This window comes from Exophiala oligosperma (assembly GCF_000835515.1).
Source record: "Exophiala oligosperma strain CBS 72588 unplaced genomic scaffold supercont1.9, whole genome shotgun sequence".
Lineage (NCBI taxonomy): Eukaryota > Fungi > Ascomycota > Eurotiomycetes > Chaetothyriales > Herpotrichiellaceae > Exophiala > Exophiala oligosperma.
Window position 1 is genome coordinate 1,360,216 of NW_015622826.1, and position 23,965 is coordinate 1,384,180.

General features: G+C 50.3%; 9 protein-coding genes across 10 annotated transcripts; 2 read left to right on the top strand and 7 right to left on the bottom strand.

The window, feature by feature from the left end:
* The first annotated feature begins 93 nt into the window (after positions 1-93).
* Positions 94-1,862, top strand: PV06_09052 (uncharacterized protein). Its single transcript, XM_016410459.1, has 2 exons — positions 94-1,186; positions 1,396-1,862. Exon 1 carries the CDS (start codon positions 211-213, stop codon positions 832-834), a length of 624 nt encoding a protein of 207 aa, XP_016259481.1. The 5' UTR covers positions 94-210; the 3' UTR covers positions 835-1,186; positions 1,396-1,862.
* PV06_09053 (uncharacterized protein) lies at positions 846-2,422 on the bottom strand. Its single transcript, XM_016410460.1, has 2 exons — positions 1,964-2,422; positions 846-1,811 (listed from the first exon to the last, which is right to left on the bottom strand). The coding sequence occupies exons 1-2, from the start codon at positions 2,357-2,359 to the stop codon at positions 1,113-1,115; spliced, it is 1,095 nt and encodes a 364-aa protein (XP_016259482.1). The 5' UTR covers positions 2,360-2,422; the 3' UTR covers positions 846-1,112.
* Positions 2,423-3,218: 796 nt separating this feature from the next.
* On the bottom strand, positions 3,219-5,975 carry PV06_09054 (uncharacterized protein; the record flags this gene model as incomplete). Its single annotated transcript, XM_016410461.1, has 4 exons — positions 5,727-5,975; positions 5,121-5,679; positions 4,878-5,063; positions 3,219-4,826 (listed from the first exon to the last, which is right to left on the bottom strand). Exons 1-4 carry the CDS (start codon positions 5,912-5,914, stop codon positions 3,219-3,221), a joined length of 2,541 nt encoding a protein of 846 aa, XP_016259483.1. The 5' UTR covers positions 5,915-5,975.
* A 1,018-nt stretch (positions 5,976-6,993) lies between these two features.
* On the bottom strand, positions 6,994-9,221 carry PV06_09055 (uncharacterized protein). Its single transcript, XM_016410462.1, has 2 exons — positions 8,820-9,221; positions 6,994-8,771 (listed from the first exon to the last, which is right to left on the bottom strand). The coding sequence occupies exons 1-2, from the start codon at positions 9,002-9,004 to the stop codon at positions 7,094-7,096; spliced, it is 1,863 nt and encodes a 620-aa protein (XP_016259484.1). The 5' UTR covers positions 9,005-9,221; the 3' UTR covers positions 6,994-7,093.
* Positions 9,222-10,387: 1,166 nt separating this feature from the next.
* Positions 10,388-12,609, top strand: PV06_09056 (uncharacterized protein; the record flags this gene model as incomplete). The annotated part of the gene is made up of 4 exons (XM_016410463.1): positions 10,388-10,724; positions 10,776-11,252; positions 11,302-12,024; positions 12,089-12,609. The coding sequence occupies 4 exons, from the start codon at positions 10,388-10,390 to the stop codon at positions 12,607-12,609; spliced, it is 2,058 nt and encodes a 685-aa protein (XP_016259485.1).
* Positions 12,610-12,713: 104 nt separating this feature from the next.
* On the bottom strand, positions 12,714-14,384 carry PV06_09057 (uncharacterized protein). The gene is made up of 2 exons (XM_016410464.1): positions 14,198-14,384; positions 12,714-14,130 (listed from the first exon to the last, which is right to left on the bottom strand). Exons 1-2 carry the CDS (start codon positions 14,322-14,324, stop codon positions 13,319-13,321), a joined length of 939 nt encoding a protein of 312 aa, XP_016259486.1. The 5' UTR covers positions 14,325-14,384; the 3' UTR covers positions 12,714-13,318.
* Positions 14,385-14,711: 327 nt separating this feature from the next.
* PV06_09058 lies at positions 14,712-16,057 on the bottom strand. 2 transcript variants are annotated; one of them, XM_016410465.1, is made up of 3 exons: positions 15,836-16,057; positions 15,068-15,739; positions 14,712-14,983 (listed from the first exon to the last, which is right to left on the bottom strand). In XM_016410465.1, exons 1-3 carry the CDS (start codon positions 16,029-16,031, stop codon positions 14,853-14,855), a joined length of 999 nt encoding a protein of 332 aa, XP_016259487.1. In that variant the 5' UTR covers positions 16,032-16,057; the 3' UTR covers positions 14,712-14,852. The 2 variants fall into 2 exon arrangements, with proteins under 2 accessions (XP_016259487.1, XP_016259488.1); XM_016410466.1 differs by having other exon boundaries at positions 15,068-16,057.
* A 563-nt stretch (positions 16,058-16,620) lies between these two features.
* On the bottom strand, positions 16,621-18,231 carry PV06_09059 (uncharacterized protein; the record flags this gene model as incomplete). Its single annotated transcript, XM_016410467.1, has 1 exon — positions 16,621-18,231. One exon carries the CDS (start codon positions 18,229-18,231, stop codon positions 16,621-16,623), a length of 1,611 nt encoding a protein of 536 aa, XP_016259489.1.
* Positions 18,232-20,651: 2,420 nt separating this feature from the next.
* On the bottom strand, positions 20,652-23,561 carry PV06_09060 (uncharacterized protein). The gene has a single exon (XM_016410468.1). The coding sequence runs from the start codon at positions 23,213-23,215 to the stop codon at positions 20,930-20,932; it is 2,286 nt and encodes a 761-aa protein (XP_016259490.1). The 5' UTR covers positions 23,216-23,561; the 3' UTR covers positions 20,652-20,929.
* Positions 23,562-23,965: the final 404 nt, after the last annotated feature.

Below are 23,965 nucleotides of genomic sequence, written 5' to 3' on the forward strand. Positions count from 1 at the left end.
TTGCCAGCCTCGCCTGCACGCTCGTGCCTGTCCGCAGTTTAGTCCTGCGGCTCCAAAGCTGGTTCGCAGATCTTTTTTCCAAAGACCAACAACATCCAAGTCTCTTTGGATGAGAAGGCTGCATGTAGATCCTCAAGGCGATGATGATCTGATCGTCCCCCCCATGACGAACCCTTCTGTACAACCTACACTGGATGTTCTTTTAAAAACATGGTGCGCATCAAACACCGCTACATCCTCTTCGACATCCTCTACCCTTCCACCACCACCTCTCCCGCGCCTGCACAATCGTCTTCATCTCCCCAACCACCAGCGTACGTACTCTTCTCGCGTCCGAGCCCGAGCCACATCAGTGCGCAACTTCTCATATCCGCCATCCGGTCGAGTATCCAGTCCGTCTTCGGAGACCATGGCCTTTCGGTCACCCAGCCCTCTTTACGTATAGTTTACTTTAGCCCGGGCACGAGCACAGTGATCCTACGTGTACCTCGCGCACACTACAGTCTCGTCTGGGCAAGTCTCACGTTCATGGATACGCTTCCCGGTCCACAGAGAGGTGCAGCTCCTCCGGTCCGATGCGTCGCTCGGGTGGTTCGAGTGAGCGGTACGATAAGAAAAAGCGAGGAGGAGGTTCTTCGTCGAGCGCGCAGGGACATTGTGCGCGCGAAATTAGAAGGCAGGCAGGATGAAGATGGAGACGTTGTGCTGGAAGGTCTACTGGATCAGAACAATGGAAAACGACCAGTTCAGCTCGCCAGCCTCAGGGCTCAAGAGGAAGAAGAGGGGGTCATAGACTTCGATTACGAACAAGACATGGAAGACTCGTCTGATTGAAAATTTCCCTTCGCTTCGACTCCCGTCGTGGAAAATCATCATCATCATTCGTCAATCTCAGAAGTATATGGGTCATCGGCCCTGTAGATGACTTGGTCACATATTTCCGACGACCGAAAAACCACCAGGATCGCCATCCATGGCTCGCATTAGACCAACATTTGGAAGAACAAGAGGAAGAGGACATTGCACCTTCACGACCCGCAAAAGCAATGCCACAAACAATCGTTGACAGGCGGAAAATCGCTAAGTGATGAAATTACAATTGTGCGCCATGGTCACGAACCTCCACCGTCAGGCCCGGTCTCCCCTTTCCTCCTAATCTTAACACCACTGTCGCCCATCATTTTTGGTACGTCCAGACCATCCATATCCATGTCTGCATCATCTTCCCCTTGCTGTTGTTGCATCCCACTCTCCCACTCCTCTTCCCTACGTTGCTGCTCCTCCTCCCACTCCTTCCTTTCTTTCTCATCCCACTCCTCTTTGTTGTCGATCCACCTTTCTTGGACATCCTGGACACTCATCCCGCCCATTCCCTCTCTGACGGCAACCTGCCAGACACTATCATTGGCGCCCTCGGCGCCCCCAAAGGCGTAGCCACCGGCCCTGTCGATGGTTCTCAAAAGCGACATCATGCTCTTCTTGTCCTCGACCGCGAGAGTCTCGTATCCTACCAGCCCAAACTCCTCGACGAGATTGACAATGGCTTCGTTCAATGCCGCGAATTTCCCCTGCCCAAACATGGGCGACTCTTCTTCGAGACTGGGGAGTAGATATGACAGGTCTTGCACTTCGGTGTAAAAGTCCAGGTTGAACGGCAAGGGCGGGTACTTGGAGAGATTGTCGATCTTCGTCAGCACGTTAATGTGCGTCATGTCGAGTTGGAGCATGCTCCTTAAGGAGAGGAGGAGCGTCGATATGTACAGCGATGGTAGTGTCAGAGCGTATGAGTCGATCAAGTTGACGACGACTAGCTGTGACGATGTTAGTCATGGGTCACGACTGATTGTCTTGTATGGTTTTGCCGTGATAGGAACCATTGCATTCTTGACATGGTAGAAGCACGTGTCTCCTGAACAGGAGAAAGAAGACTGGGATTTTTGTTCCGAGAAGAAATAAAACTCACCCTGAACCCCACCTTCTCCAGCCTCGCAAACACCTTTCTCAGACTTGCGTGATGCGTGAAGATCTCGACCTGGCCAGGACAGTCGAACAAGACATAATCGTCGCCCAGCCGGGCCAGGCGGTCCTCGAGCCACGCGGTGTTTTCCTCCAGCTCCTCGAGCGCGTAGAGCACGCCGCCGTTGGGTCCCAACCGAACGTCCTCGTCGCCCATGATGGCCTCGAGGGTGACCAGGTCCCTCACGTCGACCGCGGGGGAGTACCCCGTCGCCTCGTTGGCCGGGTCCAGGTTGACCACGCTGCACTTGCGGCCGATGGCTCCCATGAACTGCTGCATGCCGTTGCAGTACGTCGACTTGCCCGCCCCGGGAGGGCCAATGACAAGCTGAGCAAACGGCATGTTTTGGATCGAGACCCTCTTGGTTCTTTTCCCCTTCTGCAGGTGTGTGTGTGTGTGTGTGTGTGTGTGTGTGTGTGTGTGTGTGTGTGTGTGTGTGTGTGTGTGTGTCTGCTTCGCCAACCGTCCGACTACGATTTGTCTGTTATGTCTTTTTATTCTCTTTTGGTGGTTTTCGGGACTAGTTGATCCCTTCCCGCACTCTCTGTCTTTCTCTCTATGACTCGGACCCCTCAGTAGATCAACTCTCAGCCCGCGTCAAACAAAAGATAAATGGTGGCGTATGGTTTCCCCGCGGATGGTAACTTTGGTTGTTTTATTGATTCATGCTCCTCCGCTCGTGCCTTTTTTTAGTAACAAAGTTCTTGACAGATGAGGTCTCGGGTTGTCAAACGAGAGGGAATGGTCGGACGAGCGATCCAAAAAGAATAATAGGACTTGTGCAAACGCTGAGGTGATCCGAGGAGGAGGAGGCAGTAAAGAGTATTAGTCGTGTGCTGATCTGTAGTAGGCAGATCCCAGTCGCAAAATACGCAGCGCTGAGACGGAAGAGTTGTCTGCCAAGGGCTACTATGTCATCAAACTCGTGTAGTTCATCAAAAATCTCGAAGCTAGGTATCCGGTCTTCTTGCAATCGAATCTACAAAACTCACAAGGCTGCGGTGGCATGCTGTGAAATCATCGCAAAAGAAGGCGGCAAACAGCGGCAGAATTGTCCCCGATATTCCGCCAATAAGCGACCAGCCCTGATCAACTCCCTCGCCATGGAATGCTTACAACCCTCCATGCTCAACCATACTTAATGCTTCTTCTTTGATCCAAGTTCTTCATCATTCATCACTACGTATGCAGACTTCATCGTCTAGAATGATGCGCTGACAATAGTACTTCCTTTGCGACGATCCTTGGTCGCAATCTCCACCGAGTTGTGAACATTAATATTCAACCCCCATCCACCTGGCTTGGTGGTAGCCCAACCTTCCGACTTCAGTTGGAAAAGACCAAAGACGTCTGTCACCCAATTTCTCGTTTCACCCTCTGGTGATTCGCTGCCACGTCGAGTGTATCCTCTATCGCATGATTTGACACGCCTCATTTCTATCCCTGATGTTTCCGTCGATCCCTTATCATGATCGACGATGGTTACCTCATCACTCCTGCGGCTGACCTCTGATTTCCTCAATGGAGAAATGCATGTTGGTGACCTTGGGGACTTTGGCGATACAGATCTTGAGCCATTTCGATCTGCAAGACTTGGTGTCCGACCTCTGGTGGCGCTGGATCTCCCACGTTTCTGCACGTCCTTGTGTAGATAACCGAATTGTTGCTCGACTCTTTGGGCGAAGACTTCGTTGTGCGCATGGGCTGTATGAGCTTGTTGTTGAGTACTGAAAAAGGTTAAGGGTACAAATGTGAATTCTTTCCTCGTAGGCGATGCATGAATGTTCCCCAATATGCGGACAGTATAGAGGATACAAGTCGTGCAATGCTTTGGCGATGAGGGAACATCGCCATGTGGACCACCGACGTAGAATTCTTTTGCAGAAAATTTGGCCTGCATCATGCTGTCATAGTCGCCAATCAAGTCCACCAGTTTGACAAATGTGTTGTATAGTTGCCAGCGAAAGCCCTCTTCGATGGTCCTAGAAGTTTCTCGATTGAGTAGAACTTTGAGGATTTCACTGATTGGCATGTCGTCCAAGTACTGCAATTGATTCTTCTGCTCAGCAGAAAGATCAGGTACCTGTAATGTAACATGAGGAAGCTGATTTTGTCTGTCGTCCGGAACGAGAAGATCGAAGCTCTTGCACATACTGGGCTTCAGCATGAAACATGCTAGATATGTTCCAGGAGGCGGCAAACATGACCGAGCCGCACTCGTTCTGACCCGCAGCATTCTTTCCACGAGATCGGAACGATTGACCTGCATACTATTTGAAAGAGACTCCGCGATTTGCTCTATGGCAGCGAAGCGATAACCCAAAGAAGCAAATTTGGCCGCCTCAGTATGGTTAATTTCGCGAACAAGAAAGAGATATTTGCCCCTCGTGAAGGTATTAGAGACGCTTCCTCTTTCGGCGTCATAGCCCATGGTACAAGCGGAAAGGAGCGAAAACTGTCTGATGCCTTTCCGTGCCCGTGGAGAACAATATACAACCCCCGTGTCCATTGGCTCCTCGAACAAAACACCAAGCTTTTCAAGAGGCTCATGAATGGTGTTTGCGAGCTGCTGAGCAGCTACGCAGAATAGCCCTTTGAACACACGGGCGAAGTCGTGCGATATTTCACTAGTGTCGTCAGGAAGGGTCGTGGCATTAGAGCCAGGTCGAAATTTGTGCATGTTCGGGTCTGTCTCTATCTCACTTTTCATCCCGGGAATGATGTCCTTGAGAATCTTCCAATGGTGAGAAGCTTGGAAAATCCATAGGAATGTTTCATGAGTCCTGCTCAATTCGTCCTCTCCAAATGTCTGTAAATTCAATCAGCGCAGAAAACACCTTCGCACTCCCTCCTCACGTACCCTTTCAACATAATGATTCGTTATTTTGGTACTAGGCAAGAGCCCATCTTGGGTGATCATGAGGTTTCCCTCGTCGTCGAAATACGAACAAGCAAGTACAAGTCGTTGAGACCTAATTCTAGCATTGCGACGCCTGCGTCCTCGTATGCCGATTACTACGAGAAGCACGACGCAGGCGCCCATAGACTGCATAATTTGTTAGAAGGATATTTTAAATTGGTATCGTGATATCCCACAACTCACCAGACAAGATGCTGCAACTGAGGTTTGTGTCCGAGATTCTCCGTGCACAGCCAGGTCACCTCTCCAGTGATACATGGTTCCAGCAGCTGCGGTCCAGTGCATTCCGGATACCGCAAGGGCGAGGACGCCTGCGCAAAGAGTTCTTTTCCACCAGAGATCAGACCATTTATCCCTCATCCGGAAGAAAAGGCTGAGTGATATGAGGCTTGCAGCTACAGAAATTATTGCCGCGCCAACCACATTCCCAGGGGAATAGGAACAATTGTAGTTTGCGATCCCCAGCTGACCCATGTAATGCATCCCACAGACCGCAGCACCAGTAAGGATTCCTGCAAGAGCGACATGGAGTTGGCGAGCTTTGGCAGGTGTCCCCAGGAGGTAAAAGGCGAAGATCAGGACGACGATGGGTAGGAAGAACGAGGCTGCGGTAAAACCCTGGTTGTACAATATCTGGCGCTGATGGTTGGCATGATCGAGAACAATAGCTCTGTTGCCGACAAAATGCATTGCCCATATACCAATTCCGCCCATTGTTATCGCTGAGGCAATCAAAAGAAACCTTGATCACATCAGTCTCTTCGTATTATTCAAGTATCCAACACATACCAGTTGTAAAGACCGTTCGTCGATGTCCGTCGTTGTAAGAGTTCGATAGTGGTAAGACATCCTACTAGAGAGGTGAAGAATGAAAGGACTACATATCCAGGATCATAAGACACCTCCGTCGCAGGCAAAGCGTTGGTGGCTGATTTTGCTGCATATCGAGGCCAGTCCTGTGAGCCATCCACCTCCATTCGAGAATATACGCAAGGCTCTAAGCCTCGACTCGACCGAGCTGTATTCACGTCAAGGCGACTTGAGAGGCGAAGACTTGTGTATCTGAACGGGCACAACGCATGCAATGGTTTCATTTCAGGCCGGCATGATGGAATCGAACTGCGCGAGGCTAGTCAGGGAACAACAATATCGAGAATTACTGGAAAGGGAGAACCGAAGTGAAATAAGAACAACAATACTGAAGCCTGTGTGAATATTGTTCATGATGGCGAGAAGGGTGGTTTATGAAAAGTCCTGAGTGAAGGCGAAGTTAAGGAAGGGACGAGGTGAGAATGGTGTCTTCGAGGTAGCCACCACCTCCCCAGACCCTCGTATAGCGATTGACATGACACCATCAATAGTCTCTTGCAAGCAAGGGATATGTGACATGTACGTGCGGTGGGAGAGTAAGACAGCATGCGCAGAGGGCGTGGGTCTCAAGCATGTCGGCAAGAGTAGCCAACGAACGAGCTGGAGGCGTGGCGCGATCAAATGGTGGAGCGAGAAATCCAGGACTTTCAGGAATCCGAAGTAGAGGGATGAGTGAAAGTTGAGCTCGGATCAGTGTTGAGATCATGACCAGAGCAATCCAATCACCAATGCGTTGGAAGGTTTCGTTTTCAAAGGGGGCGGTCTCGAACAAAACCCGTCGGTAGCAACAAACACGTTGAGATGTGGCTTGGTAGTGGTCGAAAACAAGCTGGAAAAGAGGACAAGAGGACAAAAGTACCAGGTCCATGCGAGGGGTTTTCTCTGGCTCTCGTATTCAAAGCCATGGCAGAAGCAAAGTACGGTGAAAAGGGAACCACATGGGCTGGTGGTGGATGGTGAATCCTGGTAAATACAGTGAGAAGGAAACTGAAAAGATGCACTGGGCACGCGGGGGATCTGACTTGACACATTTGACACTGACACAAATATCGGGCCAGTTCGCAATAACAGATTGTGATCACTCCGTAACCCATCTGGTTTCACCTTGATGCCCATGGAGTGGAAGGGCAGAAGATGGAATTATATGCGATAGAAGAAAAAAAAAGCCCGTGATCGTAGTCATAATCAAGCTAAGGATGTTCTTCTATACCGAGTATTCATATCAATAGTCATCATATTAACAACATGGAAGGCCTTCAGTTCCTTTTTGTTCTATCCTATTCCTGTCACCCGCTGACCTTTTCCTTTCCGTTGTGAGATGCCATGTGCTCGTCTTCGCTGTCAGATGCGAGATCGTATGGCTCCGTCTCCATATCCGCCCGTGGACGACTGGAGCGGAGGTTGTCTAGCTCATTCTCATCGAAATCGCCTGCCTCCACGTCTCGTCCTTTCGCAGAGGGGCCATTCACAAGCGGCACACTTATGTATCCTCGTGACCGTGCCCTTCTCGAACGCCACACCCACCAGCCGAACAAGGCCGCAGCAATCAGCACAATCACAAGCGCAGCCTCTCCACTGCGATAATATGCCTTGAGCTCCGCGTCTTTCAGTTTGCTCTTCTCATCTTCGATGGCAGCAGTACTGTTGGGGTGGCCACCTACACTTGTTTCGCTCCCTGCTTTCTCCCCATCAAGTCGACTATCGGCTGGCGTGCCTCCAATGCTGGCGATGTCCACTCCCATGAATCGATCAAGCATGTCTCGGCTACGTCTTGGCCAATCGAATGGGACCATATGGCTGGCATTGTAGAACAGCACATATGTCAGGTTTCGTGCTTCTTGATAGATACCTGCAGGCTCGTCCTCGAAGGTCCATTCACGCTTTGGCGCCCAAACCCCTGGGTTCAGCTCGAATCCTGTACCTCCGGACCATTTCAAATTACCAATCATGTCTTCTGTACCAAGGTGATTGCAGATCATGTCTTTGGCGCCACTGAAAAGTAAGATGGGAACACCGGCTTCCATTATACCCGGCAGGAAATCAACACTAGGTTTGGAGTGACTAGCTCTGAAAGCGGAAGAAACAGCACCCGAGCACTCTGCCCAGCCCGTTCGTTTGTCTGGGTTGATGTGCAGAGCATCAATGACATCTTGTCGCCGAAGATAAGGGGTTACTGTGGTCAGATCGGGGGGCCATGCCATTCCACATGACGGCCAGTTGTCCTGCAGCCGGATGTCGTACATGTTGTAGCACTTGCCATTTTTCTTGGTCACATCAAGTACCATGGACAGAACAGTCTCACACTGGTTGACATCCACCTTTTCAGTACCACCTGGCTTGCCCAATTCGGCAAGACACTTCGTCTGTGAAGCCTCGACTTTTTTAGCCTCCTCTGTACCCCCTTGTATGAGTCCCTCCTGGTACGCGAAGGGCAGGTACGATAAGTACTGTTCTTTTGGCGCAATCCAGCCATTTCCGATCAGGAGGCCTTTAAGGTTCCATTGCTGCTTTCCCTCAGTGCTGGCTCTGGCGTTACGATCGAGAATGGTCCTGGTAATATACGGTATATGCTGACCGGCGTACGACTCCCCAGCAAAGTACAGGTCATCACTCGCATACTCCGGAAAGAGGGCGAACCACTTTTCCATGAATATCAGGAATTGATCCGCCATCTCTTGCAGTTCATGTAGATAGCTGTCAGTGTTGACATAGCTGAAGCCTGTTCCCACCGGATTGTCCACAAACAATAAGTTGGCAAATTCATCCCACGAGCCTTCATTATATGTTAACTTTCCTCCTTCTTTCACGCGATACGGACCGAGCTCCATCATCGCACCATCCATCGAGCTGCAACCTGGTCCACCATTGAGCCAGATTACTGTTCGCCGTCGGTCAGCAATGTGTCGGTTCTGGTAATGCCAAAAGAAAAGATGTCCGTTGTGTTCGGGCGTGATCTCGATGTGTCTGTTCACATGTTAGGACATGAGTTTGATCCATTTCAAGTCCACCTACCCAGCATGCATTTTCAGCAGCGGTCCATCGGGCTGTCCAGGCAGCGATTGTACATAATAGTCAGCTGCGGTCTTCTCGGACCTGACAGAAGAGGCAGTCAACAATATGACAGCCAGTGTACAATGCAGTAGCCGCGTTGCCCATCTTGAAGCGGACATTTGAACAGAATAATCGTAGCCTGCCATGTTGCCCAAGGAGGAGGAGGCGCGGCGGGCAGATGTCTTGCGAAGTAATACTATCGCTCAGCTAACATTTTCTGACAGACAAGTCGGGTCAGGCAGACAGCGGAATACCAGTCGAAGACCGAAGAGAAGGAAACGTCGAGATCCAGAAGCAAGAAAATAGAGAAGGAATTATAGATACCTGTATTACAAGAATTGAGGAGACTGCTTTGAGGACTTGGGCCAGATTTCTAGTCAAGAATCCGTAAAAGGATGGAATAGGAAACAGACCCCTGTATTCGTGGTGTCCACTGCGCCTAAAATACCCCGTAGCTGCGCCTACCACAAGGAACAGGGAGGCCGTCAATCAGGCACAGCTAGGCGTTCTAGGCTTTCCTAGTTGGGCGTCTCTGGGCCTGGTCGGTACTTATTAGCGAGTCGCTCTCACTTCCCGTGCGCGCTTAACTTTCCTCAATGGGATGGCGGGTACGGCGAGTGGCCGCCAACACGCTTCCATGATGTCCTCGCGTGTCCGTGCTGACGTCCTCCTAACGACATATCGTCTTCTCCTGAAACACCATATGCCAGAACCGTCTTTTCTCAGCACCTTCAAACAGATTTCTCAGATTCCAAGATCGGATATCTCGTTATCCGGCGTAGTTCGACACGCCGATGGAATTCAGGCTCGTCTCTTGACCCAGCGTGAAATTGTCAAGATATGGAGCTGCATCTCAACTACGCTTGGCGAAAGCAACACCAGACTACATGCCTCGTCGGCAGTGAACCGTGAGTGAGATCGAGACATTGTTGTTGTGGTCTATGTTTTGATCCATTGATCCGTCGATATGGATGGAATCCGATCCTGTCCTGTACCTCAGTCAAGCTCGACAAGGTACCTATATCGGTCTTGAACTTGGACGTGGAGGCAATCTGGTTTTTGTTGCTACAGGTAAACTCCTCCTGTCCTGTTAGGACGAATGGCCAATGTATGCTTCATCTGAGAAGTCAGGATATTACTCACACCGCCCATATTGTGTACTGCCTCACCTCACAGAGGTTTTCTCTTGCCCGCGTTTTTCTGCCAACCGGTCTGCAAAATTTTTCTGCATTGCTATTGTCACTTCACTATTCATCTGCAGGTTTTTCACCATGAAGCGACAGAAAACCTCAATAGGGTACAGGAATTCAATACAACAGGGTTTTCCATTGAAGCGATTTCGAAATTTTCCACGCACAAGTTCTCAAAGCCCCGAGTCTCTTTCTCATCTTTCTCATCCTCTATTCCATGATCTTTTTCTATCCATCAAAACTTTTCTTGCAAGAGCGTAACAATCCCATTGCCATTGCCATATTGGAACTCCCTTGAGACATCTTCCTATCACAGTGATTGTGTCTTGCTCGCTCCAAATGGCTTGCTCAAAGGAGGCAGGTTCCAACAGAACCCAGCCCTGGACTTCAAACCCTGGGTTGGAAATGCCATTGGCGAGACGTACTTCGTGGTACCGCTTTACCTCGGATACTGTTCATGGAAACGACTGTCTCAAGAAGCCCATCAAGCCGGCAAAGTTTGCAACTCTTGAGGACTATCTCAACAAGCCACTGCCACTCGAGGACCACCTTGACAAACCACTTCCACCTACCCCAAATCAATCCGTTGATTTGTGGTGTGCAACCAACAAGAATGGCGAAACCGTCTTTGAGGCTGCTGATGCTGGTGCCCAAGATACTGTCAAGTCCGTCTATGGTAAGTTCCACACACTACAGCCTTGGTTTTCAAACGCTCATTATGACCCAGAACAAGCCCGTTGTGACACGCCAATTGGCATGTCTGTTCAGTCCCCCAATGGTGACGCCGACCTACAACATCGTCCTGTCGAAGGTAAATATCCCGTTTTCCGCAGAACACTGGCAGTGGCTGAGCATGAAACAGACAAAGTTCCCACCTACCAGTCTCTCAGAAACTTGAGAGATTCGGAGGAGCTCCCAGACTACGCCCTTCACGGTCCTTGCGAACTATTGACTAAGCAAGCCACTCCAAAAAAGAGAACCGTCCTCTCGCCAAAGTCACCCAAGGCTAAGCTTCGCTCGTCCGAACTTGTATTCCGCGACAAACCAGTTGTGCCTTATGGTTCACAATGCCCAGCCAAGTATGTCACTTCGGATGTCGATATATTCGAGCTCTATGTCATCAGGGCCAAGATCAAGTCGAAGAAGCGCAAGGTCTGCGAACCGATCGACACAAAGTCCTTCATTGGCTTTTCTGACTCTAATGGTACGTTAATCATGCAAGTTCGAATGGCTCTTTCTTACGTTTGTCATAGTCTTCGCGTGCAGCCCCGTTCCCTTCAAGAAGCTCCGTACAGACCGACAGGACGACATTGACGTCGAGGTCGATGGAACAATAGCGTCCATGGATCTTCTTCCACCTTTGGCTCCAGTCCCAGCTCAGACTCCTGTTGTCCATGCCAACTCACCATCTCTTCTTCTTCCAATCTTTGGTCCACGATCACCATCTGCTAAGTCTACCGACGAGTACTTCCCAATTTTCGCAGACTTCGCTCTAGAATTTTCAGAGGTCCCAACTATTGTTGCAGGACAAGCAGCTTCGGCTCCAGCACAAGACTTCTCCAACGTCCCAAAGGCAGCTCCGTTCATTCCGGCTCTTGCTCTTCCTCCAGGACTTCTACCTCCTAGTCCAGTTCATGGATCTTTCGACCTTGTCGACACCGAACCAATCAGTCCGACCATTGCCTTCTCACGGCTTCCAGTTGGAACATCAGGACCATTGACTCCAGCCTCCGTTGAGGAGCACTCCATTGTCTTCAAGACTGAACCACTCAGCCCAGTCATTCTCCCAGATATTCCATCTGCTATTCCAGAACTGTCATCTCCATCTTCAACTGAAACCTCTGGCACCGTTCAGACAGGACCTCCCAGCCCAAGCACTGTTTTCCCAGACTCTCAACTCGAAAGCGAAGTTGCCCGTCTTCGAGGTTGGCCTGGCCAATTTGAGAGCTACGAAGTCGGACATATCAATCGTCGTGGTGAGTTTTGGAGACGTGTGTCTTGTCCATTCAAGACACCATTTTGCTAACTTGTTGCCTACAGCTGCTCGCGCCAATCCACCGGAGATTCAGACCTTTGGCAACCCTGATCACCCCAATGGTGAATTCACCCACGTCAACTTCTTCGTCGACCCGATTGCCCACCGAGACTACACTTCGGAGCACCTCAAGTCTGTCCGTGTCCGCAAGGTCGCCTTCAGCCACGCCGACTTCGAGACCGACAACGCATTGGAGGTGGAAGTTCGCACCGCCGCCGAAGAGGAACTCCGCCGCCGAGCCTACCGCGAGTGTGCCATGGCCCGTCTCCAAGGAGTCTCGGTCGGCCACCACCGTTACATCGAAGGCGACATGACCATTGCACAGTACGTCGATCGCAAGATGTGTATCTGCTGGGAGGACTGTTGGTGCCAGAAGTTGTGCACCATCTACGCCGACGTCAAGTGCCCCTGCCGCCGTTTCATTCGCTTGGGCACTGGCCCGGCCGGTGGTGCCTCGGTCGAGGTTGAGGACCTTGACGACGAGATGGCTCTCGCCATCTGGGAGTCAAACAACGTCAAGTTTTGAAGAGACTCCGTAGGGAGTAAAAAAAGACAAAAAAAATTATCACCATGGCCAGGTCGCGGCCCAAAGCCACCACTACGAAGTCGTTGTATGTAGAAAACAATAGACGTTGACTTAATCTTCGTTTCTTGTCTCATTGAGCACTTTTCTAACTCTCGTAGCCTTTGGGTCCCATCTCCCACTGTCTTTCCTAGATCTGCCTACCTAGAATGAGTGTTCATCGTGTATGGCGGCTGTCTTGCCCTTCGCTCTGTCTATATCCTACAGATTGCACATCACCGGAAACGGTATCGTCAGGTCACTGCGGCGCTCCCCTCGACACGGACGCTATCCTACTAAGGTTTCCAACCCGGAGCTTTAACGCAGCATATGGTCTGCTTTTTTGTTCGACGTAGAGCGGTCGATTGATGGTACCACACATTTCATTTCGTTTCCACCGGGGAAACATCATCCAATCATTTGTAGATGCCCATGGTAAGCTGTGGGCTCAAGCCAGGAGAGCGCATTCCCGTGCGCGTCTTCGCAACACCACAAGCTTTTCGTGCCTCCGATTGAGGGATGAGCCCGTGACCAGATCGCAAACAATACGCATTTTGTCTCCATCGTCCCCAAAAGAGTTCATGAAGCATGCCGATGTTGTCGACGATGCGCTGATATGCCGCAACGTAATGCGACCGAGAAATTCTCGAATATTTCGTCTATTCATCTCCTTTCATCCTGTCATCTCGACCTCTTTCGCACTCTGCCCGGTCAACTTCTTTGTCGCAATCTGGCTTTGCATCATGGCCTCCATGAGCACCTCCTTCAATACCGTCTGCGCACCGCGAGCAGCTGCGACCGCGCCATCGACCATTTCGTCAAAACCCGACCCCGGTACGCCTTTGGCTTGTGCCAACCCGGAATCACTGCACCATAGTTCCACGATCTCGTCTCGTGTGGGCAGGTATCCCACTAGGCAACTTGACAGTACCTTGGTGTGCTCGACGGCGGCAGGATCAAGCACCTTTACAGGCTTCTCGTCCGCACCGGACACGACGACGGAACCCACTCCGGCGGCCAGGAGGTCCAGGCAATCCACACGTGCATCCGCGAGTGCCGCCATGGCGACATTGATGCACCCGGCCAGCATGTTGAACAGTCCCAGGCCCGAAATCCGGTCCCCCGTCTCTTGATCGTCTTCTCCCTCCAGAACGGTGACCGCGATGTCGAGGGAGCTCTTCGGCCACCTGTCGGGTATGACCACGCCCTTCAAAGCGTTCTGCAGGTGCAACCCCAGGTCTTTCTCCGTAGAATCACGAATGTATCCCTGTCTGTTGCGGGTCGCGAACGGCGCAAACTTGACCGACGCGTTCAATTGTAGGTTGGGTGAAAAGGATGCGGTCCTCGGTAGGGGTTTGGGCCCTTGGACCGAGCAAGATAGTTTGATCGTAGAAGACAAGGACACGAGCGTCGGCTGCACGGGCTGGCCTTCGAGTTCGAGGTATGCCGACCCGCTGGCCGAGGGGACGACTCCAGTCTGCAAGACTGTACAACATTCGTAAATCAGTATTTTTGTTTTCTTCCCTTTTGGTTGCGCGAGCAAGAAACGTACATATCTTCCGCAACTCATTATGCCCTCGAAGTCTTTTCTTTTCTGCCTCCACAATTTGGCTCGAAGTCACAAACACCGGAGGGCTGGTCGTGCCGGCAGGGCCATTGACGCGCCGTCTGTCAGACATGGGACCTCAAGTTGGCACAGTAGACGGACAGGCGACCCCATCAAAGCTGCACAACCTCTGGGAAACGGGCTCGTTTGAAGCCTCGTCAACTTTTGACCTTTTTGGAATTGTCGGACTTTGTTCAGACGTCATTGGCCAGCCTTGCCAAATTTGACGAAATGTTCTGCTGGTTTATATGCGCGACCGTACTATATACACTACGAGCACTGCGGAGTACATGATCCGGCGGATGACTCTTTGGTGAGCAAATCTACTCATCAGCACTCATCATCTCAGCATGACTACCTGAGCATTCATACAAAAGCCTATTCGAATGGTGTTGCACGCATCCAGACGAGGATGTTTCGGTAGAAAGGCTTTACAGGGATATTTTTGAACGATACTACACTCTCGATCATGCTTCTAACCCTCCTTTTCTACCTGATCTGAATGCCTCTTTTTGGACCCGACTGTACACGTAGGTACATTGACTCAATTCCTGTTGCGTTCGCAAAACGTTCCTAGCCTGGCATGAAGTTCACCTTTTTTTCAAATAGCAGCCGGCGCAACCAACAACTGGCCCCCCTCGGGATGAATGAGTTGATTGTTCAGGAACAAACCACCCTTGCCGACCAGGTACAAGATCGTGGCAGCCATGTCAGCATCTCCACCTCCGCGCCCTGTGAAAAATTGACACTGTCAGTCAACTGCTTGCTTTAGAGAACTTTACTGGCGCTCCGTTTTTTTTCACAGGGTCTTCTTACCGGCCGGGTTACTCAGTTTCGAACTCAGCTCGCTCTTCTGCGTCTCGTCGCTCTCACCGGTCGTCATTTCGCTTGGGAAGATGCCAGGTGCGATCTGGTTGACACGGACGCCCGTCTGCGCCAGCGTCGTGGCCAGCATGCGCGTCAAATGCACGAAGCCGGCTTTACTCGACGCGTAGGCGAATTGTCCGTTGCTCGAGCCCTTCATCAGACCACTGATGGACGTGATGTTGACGATGCTCGACGTATAATCGGGCGTGACGTCGCGTCCTTTCGCCAACAGCGGCAAGAACGCGGCAGACATGAAGAACTGGGCCGTGACGTTGGTCTCGAAGGTGTCTTGCCAGTCGGAGACTTCCGACCTGAGCATGTGCTGCGAGATGCTTTCCGCCGATTTCATGTCCGGTTCCCCATTCTTGGAGAATTTGGTGTGGCCGTCTCTGGCGATGCCTGCGTTGTTGACGAGCAAATGGACGCCCTTGGGCTCCTTCTTGCCCACCGAGTCGGCGAGTCGGATACATTCTTCCTTCTTGGTGATGTCCCCCGGTAGAGCGTGGATACTTCCTGGACCCTTGCTGTACTGCTTGACGACGGCGTCGAGGGCTTCTTCTCGCCGGCCAGTGATGTAGACCTTGGCTCCATTCGTCTGTAAGGCCTGCGCAATCATGAGACCTGGGCTGGTCGTCAGTCAAAGTGACCGTGATCGTAGTCAATGCACATTCTCCCTTGAGGGCATGGTCCGTCTTTCGCCGGGGGGAAGCAGATTACCGATTCCAGTCCCACCACCTGTCACCACAGCGACAACATGAGAGACGTCGAATAGCTTGCTTGCCTGCACATCCTCATTCGAAAGGTGAGAGGTCTTGACAGCCGACATTTTCCGAAAGATTTGTCTAGGTGGGTGCTTTGGGGTGAACGATTTTATCAGAGGTGTTACGCTGCGGGAGAAAAGAACACGGTTCATCGTGTGAAGTCAGAGAAATGGACAGGATTGTACAAGTTGCGCATTTAATGCTGGGCAGGGAAAAGATGAGCTCATTGCCTGGAACACAATACCATAGATGCAATCATGACGTTGACATTGTAAACCCAAACACAATATGCGTGGACTTTTAGTCATGGCAACATTGTATTTTGAGCAAGGGTAAAACAATTTGACAATACTGAGCACTTCAACATGTCTCTGATCATAAATCATAACAAGTGTTCAACTACGACGTCGTGCAGTTGTGGTAGGATTGGCCTAGGGAGGGCTCCCTGAATGTCAGTCACGTGAGACCGCCACAGGCATTCCCAAGATCGCTATTCACCTCTTGATGACCATCGTCTGTTGAATTTATTTTGCAACATATCCTACTCTCTTATGCAATCACCTGGCAGTGCACATAATGCGGCGGTGAAGTGCCTAACAATTGCTTTCACGCACGTAGTTCTCGCGTTCTCCACCACGCCCGTAGAGATTACTTCTTTAGGGAAAGCGACTCCTTGCCCAGGTACTTTAGAATGTACCGTGGAACCAAAGGTACGACTGTATGTCCTTCCGGGTGTTGATATTATTCACATCCTAAGCAGTGACATTCAATCCGCGGTGTGAGCAGTAGGATCCCAGAATAGCCACAGTGTCTGAGAACCTTCCTCGATATGGAACAAGTCTCATCGTTGCTCTTCATCGAAGGGTGTGGAGCAAAGGGAAGACTAGCAGTGCAATGCTCTCCTTCCGCGCCGTATTCACTGAAGGCTGTGTACGCTAGAACGATTCTGCACTCTTCGTTCGAATACACAACTTCATCGAGACGTATCCGTCTGTGGGGTTGGGGGCCGCCAGATGTCACATCAGCGTTGTTGGAGACCAGCGAGACTGGTTTCTCTTCTTCAATCACAAATCTGGCAATGGTCGTAGCCATACAACTTGTCCAGACTCGCTCAGCACGGCGCAGGTCATGGAGTATGTGGGCAGCTTGCTGACGCACATGCAAGTGTCGACATTTCGTGGCGATGAGGAATAATGGTGGGATCAGGCCCAATGATGGCTGAAGTGAAGTCTCTGAGTTGCTGCGCATGATACATTTCGCTGCAAGAAGCCTCTTGATGTGTTCAAGAATGGACCAGAACTCGGATTGGTAGTTGTCGTAGATCCACTCATCCCTCTGGCTGAGTGTGTTAAACATGATTTGCGCTACGCTATGATGGACTTGGAGATGCAAGAAATCGCATGCAAGTCCGCTTTGTGCACGCAGACTCTGCAATTTGTCGTCGAAAAGCTTGAGCGTGCACAGGATGTACCCTAGTTCGGTGTCTGTCGAAAGGATATAGGGACAGGTGGCTCGAAATACGGCTTGCAAAAGTGAGGATATCCCGTCAAAGGCATCATTCCAGGTTGAGATAGCCGAAACCCTTTCAAGTCCATTGACCAATTGATAGTTGGAAAGCAACCCGGAATTGACGGGGGGGAAGTCATCGGTACAAGTCGCCGCGTGAGCGAGAAGTTGGTCGATCATGCAAGCCAATATCGTTGCCTTGCTCGTCTTATCGATACCAGGAGCGTTCTTGGTGTGGAGGAAATTGTAGGCGTCGAGAACATATTCGTGCGAAGATGTCTGTCTTCCTGTCCAGATTGCAAGTTCCCTGAGCAAAATACAGTATACAACTGACGTTTCGGCTGCTGTCGCTCGGCCCTGAGCGCTGCTCATGTGCTGCATCGCTAGCGTCGCATTCCTGATGGCTGAGGGAGGGGATTCCAGGGTGCATCGCTTGTTGACCGTTTCATTGCTTAGCTCGTCCTTCAGAAGTCGAACAAGAGAGCCGAGGGTGATTAGCACGTGCTTAACAGCTGGATCACTTTCGGCCAATCGAGGAGCCCATTCCGTCCAGAATGGGAGGGAGGTACTTTGAGAAGCCGCCACGATTCTGGAGCCGGTCTGTACGAAGAAGTCATAGTCAATCCTCTCCTCCCTGCTACATTCGGGATGCTTCAACAGCTTAGGCTCGAATAAGCGGGTCAAAGGTAATTTGTACCCAGGGCACTGTATACCTAAATTGCCACATTTTCGACAGTGAGGGCGAGCTTCGTCACATTTGACACGCCGCTGTTTGCATTTGACGCATCCGCTGAATGTTTTTTGGTGCCATCTACGTTGCCGATCAGGTCGAAAGACGCCGGGCATCGTGGTAGAAAGGGTTCGATGTGTGTCAAGAATTGTTGTACTAAACGGCACAACAGCCTTATGAGGAGCAGAACCACGTCGATATTCGCGAACGGATGAAGTCGATAGCTAGTGCACGAGTGCATGTCGAGATGAACAGCCGGGTCAGCATCATTTTAATGGTAGCTGTCACGCCGTTAAGGTGCGAATCTCGGAGCCACGTTCTTTTTGCAGCATTCAGCCTGCAATGGGGGTAGCCGTCCAAGTGGCTCATGCTGCGATTGGCCAGTTTGATTTTCAGGCCACCCGCGATTCGAAGCGCAGTCGACTCGAAGCAACAACCTGAGAAAACCAAGTTTTTGCTTCCACCGATGATGATGTATTGCATGAAAATTGAGAACATTGGCCGCCCTCAATGCATTGCAACCGCAGTCGACGCACTCCATGTCCCACCAAGAAGCCAAGAGCTTTACCACCACAGGGCCTCGCGATGCCGGCAGGATAGCTTTATTTTGCATAGATATGAAGATGGTGGAAATCTACTGAGGTCAGACGAGTTGGAGATTGTCAGCTTGTCCAAATTCGTGTATGAATAGCGACTCTGGTCGTGGCGATCCATTTGCATAGTTGAGGCAGGAATCATACCATACGTTCACTGCCGACGTCTGATGCCATAGGAATCCTTGATGACCCGGGACTTTGGGAGAGTATCTTGTCGATCCCCCTGACTCCCCACGGTTGCTATTCTGAGCCCAAGTCAAATGTCAACATCTTACCATTCGTATAGTCACCTGATTGCCGTGGGCCTCGTTCAACATTGCAAGATCTTCGAGCTGAAAAGAAGTGGTGGCTGATCGGCCAAAAGTCGACTGTGTATGAGTGAAGAGCCCACACGCCAATGATCGTGGTTACCGTAAGTTCGAACAGGTGGCGCGATTCCTTCTCGATGAGCTCCTCCCATAACGAGTGGGCACGAAAAGAAGTACCTAGGCGGCTTGCAGGAGACTGCAAAGACGGAACTCGTATGCTACACCTCTCTCACAAGTCATTAGCTCGAACGAAAATTCTGACTTGTTTTTCAAGCTACGCGTCGTATGACACAATAGCATACTCCAGGGTGACTTAATTCGGGCTCAGCATGAAGACTTTATCAGTTGCAAGTAGCTTTCTGCCTTCATAACCTGATATGTTTTCGTTTTACCGGCCAGACGCGCTCCACTAAGGCTTTCGGTAAGGCGCGATGAACACCAGTTAGTCAGCAACCCTGGCATCACGTGGCTAGAGGCCAAGAGTCGGACACTACGGTAGATCATTGTGAAGCTGCCTGCGATATAAATTTTATTGTTTTGTTGATGAACTTCCATCTCTTCTGCTTGAGCATGCCTCTTTCCTCGACCTCGAGGACCGGCTACAATGATGCAAAGCTTTTTGATTCTTTATGTTTGCCCTTCTCCGACACATGCGTGAATTTCAGGGTATGTTACTCTTCTATCTTCCATCACAACAAATTTCATGATGAATTTTATCATACACCAGTTCCGGCGATAACCTATGAGCCATGAACTTAACATGCACTACCATCTGACTTGTTTCTCTTTGATTTGTCTTTGTCTGAAACACCTACTTATCTTGAAAATAGACGAACTGACACCTGAGAATCCAGATGTAGTCGTGCCAACCTTTGATGTCTTTTGTCCCAACAAGCCCGGTATGCCTTTTCCTCTCCTTCTCCAATCACACCGACTCTCTGTGAACTCTACCTACCATGATGATCAAAGGTTTTTTCTCAATCAGTTCTGCTTCTGAACACAAGTTGAAGAAATCATTACCAAGCTTACCATTTGTCTGATCTATTTCTCATCAACCTTGTCAACCTTTCAGCTTCTCGTCGCTTTCAATTGCTAACGACATGTTGCCAGGTCATTCAAATAAAATCTCAGCCCGGTGACTGTTCTTTTTCAGTCACCAGCGACGTATTTTTCCTCGAATAACAAAAGTGAGCAAAAAATTTCAATTCCCCCAGCCATCACCATCGCACTTTCTACATGATGACACCAAGTCTATCCATTCTCCGAGTTCACCCTCAAAGGGTTGACACCTTTCTAACGCGCCTCGAACCCTCTTGAAAAATCAATCCCGACTTTCCATCCACTCTCCCTGATACCGGACCTGTGCTTCTCACCCTCGGACCGGCTCGTCAGAGCCCGCCGAGGCAGAGGCACAGTGGATGATAGGTTGTGGAGAAGCCTGGCGGAAATAGAGGTTGCTTTTTCACGGGGCGGAAGGGTATTGTTCTCGCCGTCTAGTGTCGACTGTGCTTGCCGCGGTCTCGTTATGAGGTCACGGTTGGTGCGTCGTCCTGGCGGGGAAGGGGATGAGGTCTTCGGCTTATCTGATCTCCATTCTTCACTTTTGATCTTTCCGCGTCGCTGGTGACGGCTGCATATGGAAGTGGCAAATGACTGACAGTCGTTATAGGGTAAGAGAACTTTTCTCCGGCTTCGTAGCTTAATACAGGTCCCAAAGACAATAGATATACTTCTGGATAAAACCAACTTCCATCGGTCTTGATCAAAGTGACTGTCTTGGTTGTCAATTTACGTTGGTATATACCACTCAGGCCGTTGGCTATCCTATACTAAATCCCGCGTGAATCCATTATAACTAGTATTTACTTGAGTGTGAGCAATCCCCTTCTTGAGACCACCAAACGTAGTCGTCAGTCGTCATCATAATCATCAAGGATATCGTTGCCATTTTTGTCGTCATCACGTCGTGCTGCCAGACTGTCAAGCTTCATAACCAATCTGTTGACCGTCCTAGCTTGCCACGGAACAAAATTTGAAGCATTCGCATCTGCAAGACTCAATCCTCCAAGCAAAGTGTTCGTACCACTGCGTTCTTCTTTTTCGACCTCGCGAACTTTGTCTATCAGGCCAGCAATGCATGCCTTGATGGCTTCACTTGTACGATCCATTTCTGCTAGAACTTCTCGTTCATCGTGCGCATAATCCGTGAGGGCATCTACTACACCGTCATCCTCCTGTAAATCGAGCCCGTCCCAGACTGCTTGGAGGCGAGAGAACAGTGCTACCAAATGGTCAATTTGGCCTAGGAGTGTTTTCAGAACGTTGATGAAAGTTTCGTCATCAAGGAAGAGTGCAGATTTGAGAGCCTGCAGGTATACTCGATGAGCTGCGGCTAGCACTCGAGGATCACTTGGTGGGGATTTTGCATCCGAATAAGACGCCCCGAAAGAGGCGTCTGTAAATCTCGACTGACCAGTCGATGAAGCCGTAGTAGGTCGAGACGATCTTGCAGATGCAGACCCAAGTCGGTCATCACCTGCTAACCAATGCTGGAATTGAATCCAACTGCTCTGAATTACCTCTCCTTCAAGGTAGCTCTCAAGCTCGTTGATCAGAAATAGTGCATTGCTTGCACAAGTCCAATGCCTCCTCGTTCTTTTCATTCTATTTCCATCCCGCACTCTTCGCCCGGCGAGCAACATCCGCCCTGCGGGCGTTGCACTTCTGGGTGGCCCCAATGGTGTGGGGAACGAGCGACGTTGTGCTGTCAACTTCCAGAGGCCAGACAAGTGCAGACCGGCTCTGCGGATTGAGAGGAGGTTGGCGTTCAGGACGCCATAGGTTGTGATATCTTGTGCGGAAAGAAATATATGCAGGGGTGAAGATGAAGGCATGGCCATGGTCATAATGGCAGGTGTTGGCAATAAAGTTGAGACCATCAACGGTTGAGAGACTGAGTCGACGGGCTTTAAGGACAGACTCTTTCTCGCAAAATTGAAGACATCATCGTCGGGATCTTCATCTCCACGTAAGGCTGCTAGCTCAGCCATCGCTTTGACCAAAACCGAATTGATCTCTGCATCCTTGATTGCCATATCATCAACCCGACCGACTCTCCTAATAGGCCTCGTGGAAGTCTGAGCTTGCTGTCGATTCATGACGCGAGCATCAGCATGAGCGATCAGGGACACTGCGAATTCTCCGTGGCCAACGAGAAGATAGTCCAAAGTTACCTTGAGCAACTGTAAGACTTTCGTTCGGGGAAGGATTTCAACAAGGGCATTTTCTGAGATAGATTGATTGATCGAAAACAAGACACTCTCTAGTCGTGATGAGGTAAGTGGGTATTGAAGGGATTCGAGTTGCCGCATGTGAAGGGGCAGTAAACTCATCGCCGGGTCGTCAGAGCCTTTGATAGTATCCGCCGCGGACGCTACACGAGAACGCAACTGGTCCAGAGCGCTTCCAATAGACAATAGTACATTGGCTCCGGCAGGACTGAGCAACTTTGGTGCTAGTGAATGGTCGAGCAGGAATGTGTCCATTGTTGATGAAGGGCGTGAATTCTTCTTGATGCAGAAGTCATCGGCACCAGAAGTTGGAAGCTTTCCATACAGTATCCAGAATGAAACTGCCCTCATCCAGGCTTTATGAGCCACTGTCAGAAGACCAATAGCCATTTCTTCAATATCCGAATAACCAGTATGAGTTTCTCGTTCCAAGAAATTTAGAATGCTAGCGGCGGTAGACTGCTTTTCGAGCACCTTGTTGTCGCTAGGATCTAATTGTTTGGCTAACGACGACAGCCATTCCATGCGTCGCATCCATGGTGCAAATTCCGATACTAGTGTGCTAAGAGGCACTATATCATATGCACCTACATACCCAGCGTCCTTATTGAGGATAGATGTTTCAACTTGCACAATAGTATCCACGAACTTTCCAAGGTGAAAGTCAGCTATTGAGGAGCTTACAGCTCGACAGACCATTGAGCGATGCTTCCTCGAGACTCTTGCAGTAGCACTCTTGATCTGTACGTGTAACTCGTGTAGACGGGCAAGGGTTTGAAGCATCTCATGTTCTGGCGGCGACACATATTGGTTCATATCACCTCCCTCCTCTTGCCTCGATTGGCCTGGTTGTGTCCAGACGGGCGATCGGACGCCCGATAATGATAGGAGGATTTCATGTAACATCTTGAAGGCTTTCCTGTTGCTGGTTGGAGACGAAGACGAGGGGGAGGGTCGTGAGCAATGTCAAAAGAATGTTCAAGGTCGGGTTGTGATTGACACCAGAGTACTATTCGGCCGATGAGTTCGAAGCGACACATTGAGAGGATGAGCGACCATAGTGGGATATGCAAATCGGGGCGGTCAACGCGTGCAATCGAGTAGAATGCGGACGCGGTATGTCCAATGTGAACGGTGGCACCAGACCGTATTTGTGGAAGGGAGATGTCTGGTCTAATACATGGTGCAGGATCGACTCGAGGAGGGGTTATACAGCGAAGACTGTTATAGGGAATACTTCTTTCATTAGAACTGTTTGAACTTGACTTGCCTACACGCGACTGCAACGAGCACTTTATCTTTCATTATCCGATACGCTGTAATTGGCATAGTGTCATCGCTCCACTAATGAATGTTTCAAGCAAGCCTGCCGAGCGCTATTGCCGCCCTATTGCATCACCAATAGCTTAGGTAAGATAAGGTACTGAGAACCCAGTGAAGGTGGCAGGCGCAGGCGTAGGCGCAGGCACAGGCACAGACGGACTTGCTTGACTTCGCGAATCTTCTTGACAAGACACCACCTTACAAACTGTTTGCCTGCACTCTCGTGCCTTTTCTAATCAGCGTTTGCTCAAAGGTTTTTGTTCTGTCATTCTTTCCAACACTCTCACCACCTCACCAACAACGCTCTGACTCCCTCCAGTCTCGTTCTTTTCT

Bases quoted from the DNA above. Each gene is read 5' to 3' on its own strand.
- PV06_09055 (XM_016410462.1), bottom strand. From the start codon at position 9,004: ATGGCAGGCTACGATTATTCTGTTCAAATGTCCGCTTCAAGATGGGCA. The intron at 8,772-8,819 runs GTAGGTGGACTT...ACATGTGAACAG, and splicing joins CTGCTGAAAATGCATGCTGG to ACACATCGAGATCACGCCCG.
- PV06_09060 (XM_016410468.1), bottom strand. From the start codon at position 23,215: ATGTTACATGAAATCCTCCTATCATTATCGGGCGTCCGATCGCCCGTC.
- PV06_09058 (XM_016410465.1), bottom strand. From the start codon at position 16,031: ATGAACCGTGTTCTTTTCTCCCGCAGCGTAACACCTCTGATAAAATCG. The intron at 15,740-15,835 runs GTAATCTGCTTC...CGACCAGCCCAG, and splicing joins AGGTGGTGGGACTGGAATCG to GTCTCATGATTGCGCAGGCC. The intron at 14,984-15,067 runs GTAAGAAGACCC...AATTTTTCACAG, and splicing joins GAAACTGAGTAACCCGGCCG to GGCGCGGAGGTGGAGATGCT.
- PV06_09053 (XM_016410460.1), bottom strand. From the start codon at position 2,359: ATGCCGTTTGCTCAGCTTGTCATTGGCCCTCCCGGGGCGGGCAAGTCG. The intron at 1,812-1,963 runs GTGAGTTTTATT...ACATCGTCACAG, and splicing joins TGGAGAAGGTGGGGTTCAGG to CTAGTCGTCGTCAACTTGAT.
- PV06_09052 (XM_016410459.1), top strand. From the start codon at position 211: ATGGTGCGCATCAAACACCGCTACATCCTCTTCGACATCCTCTACCCT.
- PV06_09057 (XM_016410464.1), bottom strand. From the start codon at position 14,324: ATGTCTGACAGACGGCGCGTCAATGGCCCTGCCGGCACGACCAGCCCT. The intron at 14,131-14,197 runs GTACGTTTCTTG...AATGTTGTACAG, and splicing joins TAATGAGTTGCGGAAGATAT to TCTTGCAGACTGGAGTCGTC.